The 8,004-nt window shown below is 40.2% G+C and overlaps 1 protein-coding gene across 1 annotated transcript in view; it reads left to right on the forward strand.

Moving 5' to 3' along the window:
- The window catches only part of RNASEH2B (ribonuclease H2 subunit B), a 64,297-nt gene extending 57,821 nt beyond the window's left edge, over positions 1-6,476 (forward strand). Inside the window, exon 10 of the mRNA XM_024231047.3 lies at positions 5,948-6,476. Coding sequence (XP_024086815.1) covers positions 5,948-5,980 — 33 coding nt within the window. The 3' untranslated portion in view covers positions 5,981-6,476. The remainder of the gene's footprint in view (positions 1-5,947) is intronic.
- The last annotated feature ends 1,528 nt before the right edge of the window (positions 6,477-8,004 follow it).

Here is an 8,004-nt window from a genome sequence, read left to right on the forward strand (position 1 = left end):
CCTGAGGTCAGGAGTTTGAGATCAGCCTGACCAACATGGAGAAACCCCATCTCTACTAAAAATACAGAAAATTAGCCAGGCATGGTGGCGCATGCCTGTAATCCCAGCTACTCGGGAGGCTGAGGCAGGAGAATCACTTGAACCCAGGAGGCGGAGGTTGCAGTGAGCCGAGATCGCGCCACTGCACTCCAGCCTAGGCAGTAAGAGGAAACTCCATCTCAAAAAAAAAAAAAAAAAAAGAGTCCCTCAGTATTCCTTTGTCTTTCAATGACCTTGACACTTTTGAGAGTACTAGCCAGTTATTTTATAAATGCCCCTCAATTTTTGAGGTACTTTGAAACTATGTTAATATCCTATTTCTCTTACGATCATTTCACTATACTACTAACTAATAATACTGACAAACACTGTATAGCATTTATGTGCTTGGCATTGATCTAAGCACTTTATATATAATAACTCATTTAATCCCTACAAAAATTATAATCATACAATGCCATACGAGCCAGAATAGTGACACCCACCCAAAGGGCAAAAGATGAGAGGAGGAGCTGCTTAAACACTTGCATTATTATCCCTGTTGAAAGTTAGCTTCTTAACAACAGGAACTCTGTACCATTCAAGCTTGTGTCTTGCACGGTGCCGAGCACACAGTATGCAACTGGTAAAGGATGAGTACATGATAGTCAGACAGGTTGAATAATCTCAGCAATATTATCACTAATTGAGACTTGATTGTTTTTTCCAGCAAAGTCGAGATCTTTATCTACCTTTAAAGTGCCTAAGCTGTTTTCTGGGTTTCTTTTGGGTCCTTGAATATGCTGAGCTGTTTCCACACTGGTGCCTTTGTATGACTGGTTTTTCTCTATGTGCCTTTTTCTAAATCTTCACAGGACTGGCTCCATCTTGTTATTATCACTTATCTTAATCACTTTTCCAGAGACCCAATCCTTGACCTTCCTCCCCTACCCCCACCCAGCTCCTGCTCAGTACTCTCCATACCATTTTCCTGCCTTACTCTCTGCATAGGACTTTGCCTGACTGCTTCACATATAGTCATGCCCGGCACAGCAATGTTTTGGTTGATGACAGACTGCATATGCGATGGTGGTCCCATGAGATTATAACAGAGCTGAAAAATTCCTATCACCTAATGATTTGTAGCCATCATAACGTAAGGTTGTAGCACATTGCATTACCTTTTATGTGTTTAAATAAGTTTAGATATACAAGTAATTACTGTTGTTTTACAGTTGCCTACAGTATTCAGTACACTAACATGCTATACAGATTTGTAGCCCAGGAGCAATAGACTGTACTGTATAGCCTAGGTGTGTAGCAGACTACACCATAGGTCTGTATAAGTTGTATAAGTACACTCTGTGATGTTCACACAACAACGAAATTGCTTAACAACACCTTTCCCATAACGTATCCCATCATTAAGCAGCACATGACTGTACATACACAGCACCTAACTTGGGGTTGCATACAGTAGACCTTCAAAAGATGTTTGTTGCATGAGAGAATTAACCAACCAACCAATCCATCAATCTATCCTGGACACCCCAGACAGGTGTTCAGCAGTACAGTGTTGGAGTCCTTGACAACCTTGTGGCTAAACCTTGAAATTCAAGAGTCATTCTGAGAATGAGTTTTCTGTGATGCATTAGTGTTTGAAGTCCAAGGACTTATTCATAAACTCACTCATAAACTTGTATGGGCCTTAAATTTGTGTGTTAATGTTGCTGGTAATAAATGAAATAGATACAGTCTTTAATCTCTCTGGAAAAAGGGCTGTGAATTTTCTTCTGTCAGTTGATTGAACTGCACTTACTGGAGTCATTTTACGTAGCATGTAGAGATTATTTGTATTAAGCCCACAACCTAAATTATTGCAGTTTGAGAATATATGTGGTCTTTATAAACTCCTTGTATTCACAGAGGCTTGAATAGGAGCTCATGTTGTGATTTAGCTACAAATTATTTGGGAATTTGGGAAACTGGCAATTTTGTTTTCTTGCCTGTTTCACTTTACCTTTGATGCCAAGTTGAAGATCTCACTGGCAATGTACAACATAACTGAGTTGAATAATAATTGAAAAGTGAAAAACAAAAGGTGTTACACGTACCAGGTGCTATTTTGGGGAATAATATTAGGAATAAATCCATGTGGGTTTATATTTATACATAAAATGTTCATATACACACATAACACACACAAACACACATATATACACATGAGTACACACAAACATAAATGCATACCCACATATGGCACAGATAGAGACTTACATCTACGTAGCCTGTCCTTTAGAATTCTTTAAGGAATTTCAGACTAGAGCCTTTTTAGACTCTTGTACTAAACATTAGGATACACTAGCCTACTTGAATCCTTTGGCCCTTTGCTTCTCTTAGTTACATCATTTTTCTTTTTGATTAATGTGCCAAGTTTGGGAAAGCTTCACAACATTTCCACAAACTGCAAAACCACTTGGGTACGTAGACAAGAGCCTCCATCTTTTTCATCAAGCCATATTTTTTTTTTTCTGAAACTGATCACAGGTTACCAACATTCTTTTTTGTTTCTAGTTTATCTTCAATTTAAATTTTCCTTGTACTCTCAGACCCTGTCGTCTTTCAAGGTTTGTGCTTCTCGGTTCTGCACTGCCAAAGAGACTCTCCTCTGTAAGGCTTAAATTGGATGTCAAGTGGAATTGTCTTTTGTTTGTTCGAATCTGTTTCATGTTGTGCTGCTGTCCATTCCCAAAATCATATTTCTCTTATTTGGGGCCTTAGCAAGACACAAAAGCAAGCTCTAAGTGAGAACCTAAAGTGTACCTGTTTACTTACTAAATGTACAGTGTTGTTTATATTGTATGCAAACTTCTGACAACAGTGAACAGATATCTTAATCTTTAAAAATATAAATAAAGTGGAAAAAGGACTTCACATCAACCGTGTTTCAATACTAAACAGACTAATTAATACAACATGGCAGGATTGTTCTTGGTTGTAGTCTCAGTTCCGCCTTAATTCTGTGAGCATGGAGGAAGTCACTGGCATCGCTGGCCCCCAGTCACTTCTCAGCATGAAATGGGACTACATCATCAAGATTTTTTATGTCTTTCTCTCCAGCCGCTGGTGCTTAGGGAGCCGTGTCTCCTTTACACCTGGGAGGAAAGTGCTTTTAGAGTTATCTTTCATGCAGTGCTTACCGTGCACTAGGCGCTCCCCTAAATTCTTTAGATGAACTAGCTCATGTGTTTTGCTGGAAGAAAGTCTGGAAGAAAATACAACAAAATGCTCATACTGGGTTTTGGGGTGCCCATGATATGTGTATATGTATATTTCTTTTCTTCATTTTTCAAAGATTATTTCACTTTGCCATAGAAAGAAATACAAAGAACACAATTGTTGGAAAGTAATAACAAAGACTGGCAAAGTGCATTGTGATTTTTAAAGCAACTTTGACATGAATTTATGTGTTTAATCTTTCCAGGAGCCATATGGCACAAAGGGTATTATTTCTCTTGTTTTGCAGTTGAACAAGGGAAGGTCAGCTCATTTGCCCAACATCACACAGCTAATGAATAACTGAGCCAGAACTTGAATTCAGGACCTCTCACATCCAGACTCCACCACATCAAATTCCCTTTCCCTAGTGGCTCTAACTTTGACTCTGTTACATCCTAGAACATCACCTCTTCACCAGATATGAAAGACAACCTTTTCATGTAGTGTAGGAGTTGACTTTCTCTGTTCTTAAAGCTGATGTAACTTGACTAGCTGCCTTGTATTACATATTTTCTCCCAAACACCCCTTTCTCTGGGACTAATCCAAAATTTGGCAATCTTGGGAGTTAGCTATGTCATAGTCAGAAATCTTGGAAAAGAAAGAGCTCCAGGTCTAGAGAAGCAAGTGGGAGGGTGTTTTCCAAGTGTGCTTAGAAAATGTCTATGAGCTTTGTCCTCATCTGAATAATCAGAAGATATGATTTGATTTTTACACCTTGGTATACACTTGGAGATTACACAGTCCTGAGGTTTATATATTCCTCAGAGCCATTAGACTGACCAAAAGGGTTCCTCCCTATGTTTCATAGTATTTTTACAGTTCTCACAGCAATCACTTATCAGTATTTAAATTGACCTTAGCTGGGCACAGTCACTCTCTTCTGTAATCCCAGTACTTTGGGAAGCTGAGGCCAGAAGTTTAAGTCCAGCCTGGACAACATAGCAAGACTGTTTCTACAAAAAAATAAAATAAAATTAGCCAGGTGTGGTGGCACACACCTGAAATTCTAGCTACTTGGGAGGCTGAGGAGGGAGAATTGCTTGAGGCCAGGAATTCAAGGTTACAGTGGGCTATGATTATAACACTCCACTTCAGCTTGGGTGATAGAGCAAGACCCTGTCTCTTAAAAAAGTAAAATAAAATAAATTAATCTTTACAACAACCCTCCAAGGTAGACCAGAAAGAGGTGGTATCCTTATTTTATTGATGGTCTGTGCGAGGTCATACAGACAGTAGGTGGCCAAGCCCAGATGCCAAGCCTAGGCCTCGTTCCTTTTGTTTACCCAAGGTTCCTATTCATACCATTGTATGACCATTTAGCCTTAAATAATCTGTTTTAATTGCAAATTTTATTTTAAGAAAGGAAAAAATCACATTTATTCTGCTGCATCTTCTTGCTTTATTCATAATGAATTCTGCAGGTCAATTTATCCTCAACGGTGGCAAGCCAGAATTTAAGTAAAGCTTCTACTTAGCTGGTACATTTGCATGTCAAATCTTTAATTCAGCTGTTAGTGTTTTAGCATTTACTGTACTTTCATTAATAAATGTTATTTTGATGGTCTCAGGCTAATCAAGACTATTTGACATGGAGGACAGCACCAAATGAAATTTACAGAGAAATCAGAGCTTCTTCATGCACTTTAAAATAACTGTTACTTTACACGTTTGAATCAGAATACTTGTAAAATTAAAGTTAGACATGTTGTTAGTTCTTGCATAAACAAGCAAAAGAAGCTAAGGAATCAACTTAGATTTATTTGTTCCTTTAAGAGCATGTGCTGAGCACCTGCTGTGTGCTAGACATGTTCTAGATAGAGGAAATGCGGATATCAACATGGCAGGCAAAAATACCTACCTTCAAGAATTTCCATTCTAGAGCGAGTAGACAGATGATATCTCAGATAGTGCCAGGGCCTATGGAAAAAGCTGACCAGGCAGGGCACTGAGTTTTGGGGAGTGGGTGGTCAGAGAAGGCCTTGCGTCCTTCTCATCCACATTCTGGCATAGAAGTTTGATTTCCATGTAGATGTTTTTTTTGTAACATATAGCTCCAAAATAAGTTATTTTTAACTTTGCAGTCAATAAAAAATCAACTTGTAGTAATTAAACTTGTTCAGTACATTCTTCACAGGGACATTAGGTGCTACTACTTCTATCAGCAACAAGTATTTGCTTATCTATTTTTTATACATTGGAGTCTACATAAGGCTTCTGCTTTTTATAAAAGGAACTGCCTCTTTACAAAAAAAAAAAAAGAAAAATGGTTTAAGAATTACTCATCTCAGAACGTTATTTTCATGTATTTCTTGTATTTTATTTTTTTTCCTATAAGACGGTGCCCATCCCATAAGTTTGGGCCACCCCAACATTATATTTCACTCCCTTTGAACATTCAAAGAAAAACATACTTCTTGGTGTGCCCTTGAGGAGCCTGCTGTGAACCCTAGAATGAGATCTTGGATGCCGGGCACGATGGGAACCCCTTCCTGCATCTGAGGTCATCTCTTAGAAGTGAAAATGCTCAGCTGCCCTCAGGACTAAACCCACCAGCCCTGCGTTCTGTTCTAGGAGCTGCAGATGGTACTTGGGATTTCAGGTGACTTTCTCCTCACCAGGACACAACACATGTTTTCCTTTCCTCTCTAGATGGCAGCACAAAGACAGAAAAGGGGCAAGTGACGGTGGTGGCTCCACGCAAGGCTTGGCGATTTTCCCTGCAACTTCAGACACTCCCAGAGGACTCGGGCTTTTTCTTCTGCACTTTTTGGAAAATTGCTAAGTGCCAAAAGGTGTATTTTAAAGCGCTGCCTGTACATGCTTTATTTCTTTGATTACTACCACTAGTCTATGTGGGCAGCGGCATTCCTGCCTGGAGCACTCAGCTAGGCGGTTCCGTCCGGGAGCTTGAAAGCATCCCAGCGGTGCAGCTTGTTCAGTCTGAGGACCTTAAGCTTGGGTCAGGCCAGCATGTTTTAGGTATGGATGTGGTGACTTAAAGTATTTGATTGTCTTGATTTCACCCTGAAAGCTTTGGCAAACCAAGTTTCAACCCTTACTTTAAAAATCTGACACTTCTTTACTCCATATCAATTTGGAAGCTTCTAATTCATAAATATACCTAAACATTGGCCTTTTATCTCTCCAGGAGTTATTAAACATTTCTTCCTTTTTAAAAGATTTGTCCAGTATGTGTATTATTTTATTTTTTGGAGTAAGGACATAGGAGATGAGGGAAGGTTGGAAGTAGATGCCAAAAAGTGATTTGGTGGGGAGTCTGGTGCGTAGTGAATATGTTTTAGCAGGCAGTGGGAGGTTTTGTGCAAAAATGTCTGTGGATTTGAGCTGGCTTGTCCACTTGACATGCAAGAGGAATGTGTGGGTGCTGCTCAGCTGATCTTCCCGCATTCACACAGGACCCCAATCTGCTTCTTCAGGAAATAATTTTGTTTCCAAATCTCTGACTACAAAGAGTATTAATAACTAGACCCTAGTTCTGGGAAGTAGTCTACCATTTTTCCACACCTCCCTTCAAATGTAGAAATTTTTGTTAACCTCAAAGGACTTTAAAAATTCCTGCCCTTCTGTAGTGGAAAAGTGAATCTTCCCTCTGCAAAAACCAAAGCCACTAGATACTGATAATGTCCAAGTTTGTCACTAGAAACCCTGCTTTCTTACCTGTGCCCCAAGTTTCTGTTCCAACACTTTAAATTCAAACACCTAACATTACAAGATTTCGTTGGGTTGTTTTTTTTCTTTTCACAAGTAATTCATGATATATTCTCACAAAAAGAGAAGGCAGAAGTGATTCCCACCTCCCACTGCCAGCACTACTGAGGCTCCCCTGGGTGACTGCATCCTTGACCCTGAATCAAGTCCGTGTCTTAGTTATCCAGTTTCCCACTTCCAGTTTCTATCTTTTTCCTTGCAGCCCGCGCAGCCCTACAGTCACTGTTCATGCAATCCATTTCATCGTTTCATCTAAGAATCCAATCCTATTGAGCTCTTCTTCAGAAATACCTCATGGGAAAATTAAAATTAAGACAAATCAAGAAATAGAAAACTCCAGCACTTGAATAAGCCCTTTTCTTTCTTTCTTTTTTTTTTTTTTTTTTTTTTTTGAGACAGAGTCTTGCTCTGTTGCCCAGATTGGAGTGCAGTGGTGCAATCTTGGCTCACTGCAGCCTCTGCCTCCAGGTTCAAGCGATTCTTCTGCCTCAGCCTCCCAAGTAACTGGGATTACAGGCACGCACCACCACGCCTGGCTGATTTTTTTAAAAATTATTTTTAGTAGAGACAGGGTTTCACCATGTTAGCCAGGCTGGTCTCGAACTCCTGACCTCAAGTGTTCTACCCGCCTCAGTCTCCCAAAGTGCTGGGATTACAGGCGTGAGCCACCGTGCCCGGCTAGCCCTTTCCTCTTCATGCCCACTGCCACCAAGCATAAGGCTGTTCTCTTGAGGGCAGAGACCATATGGGCCATGTCTCAAATAGAGACACGCCCGCGGTGCTAAGAACACCAAGATAGCACTGAGCATGCCGCATGTATCCCCCACTCAGCGCGTGAGTCACTGACACACAAGGTGACATACTCCTTCCCTATCAAGTTGTCAAGGACTTTTAGAAAACAGCCATGCTCAGAGCTAGAGAGGAGGTGGGAAGTGGGCCTTGCTGGTAAGAATAGAAAATGGTACAACTTTTGGAGG

Source organism: Pongo abelii, chromosome 14, assembly GCF_028885655.2.
Source record: "Pongo abelii isolate AG06213 chromosome 14, NHGRI_mPonAbe1-v2.0_pri, whole genome shotgun sequence".
Lineage (NCBI taxonomy): Eukaryota > Metazoa > Chordata > Mammalia > Primates > Hominidae > Pongo > Pongo abelii.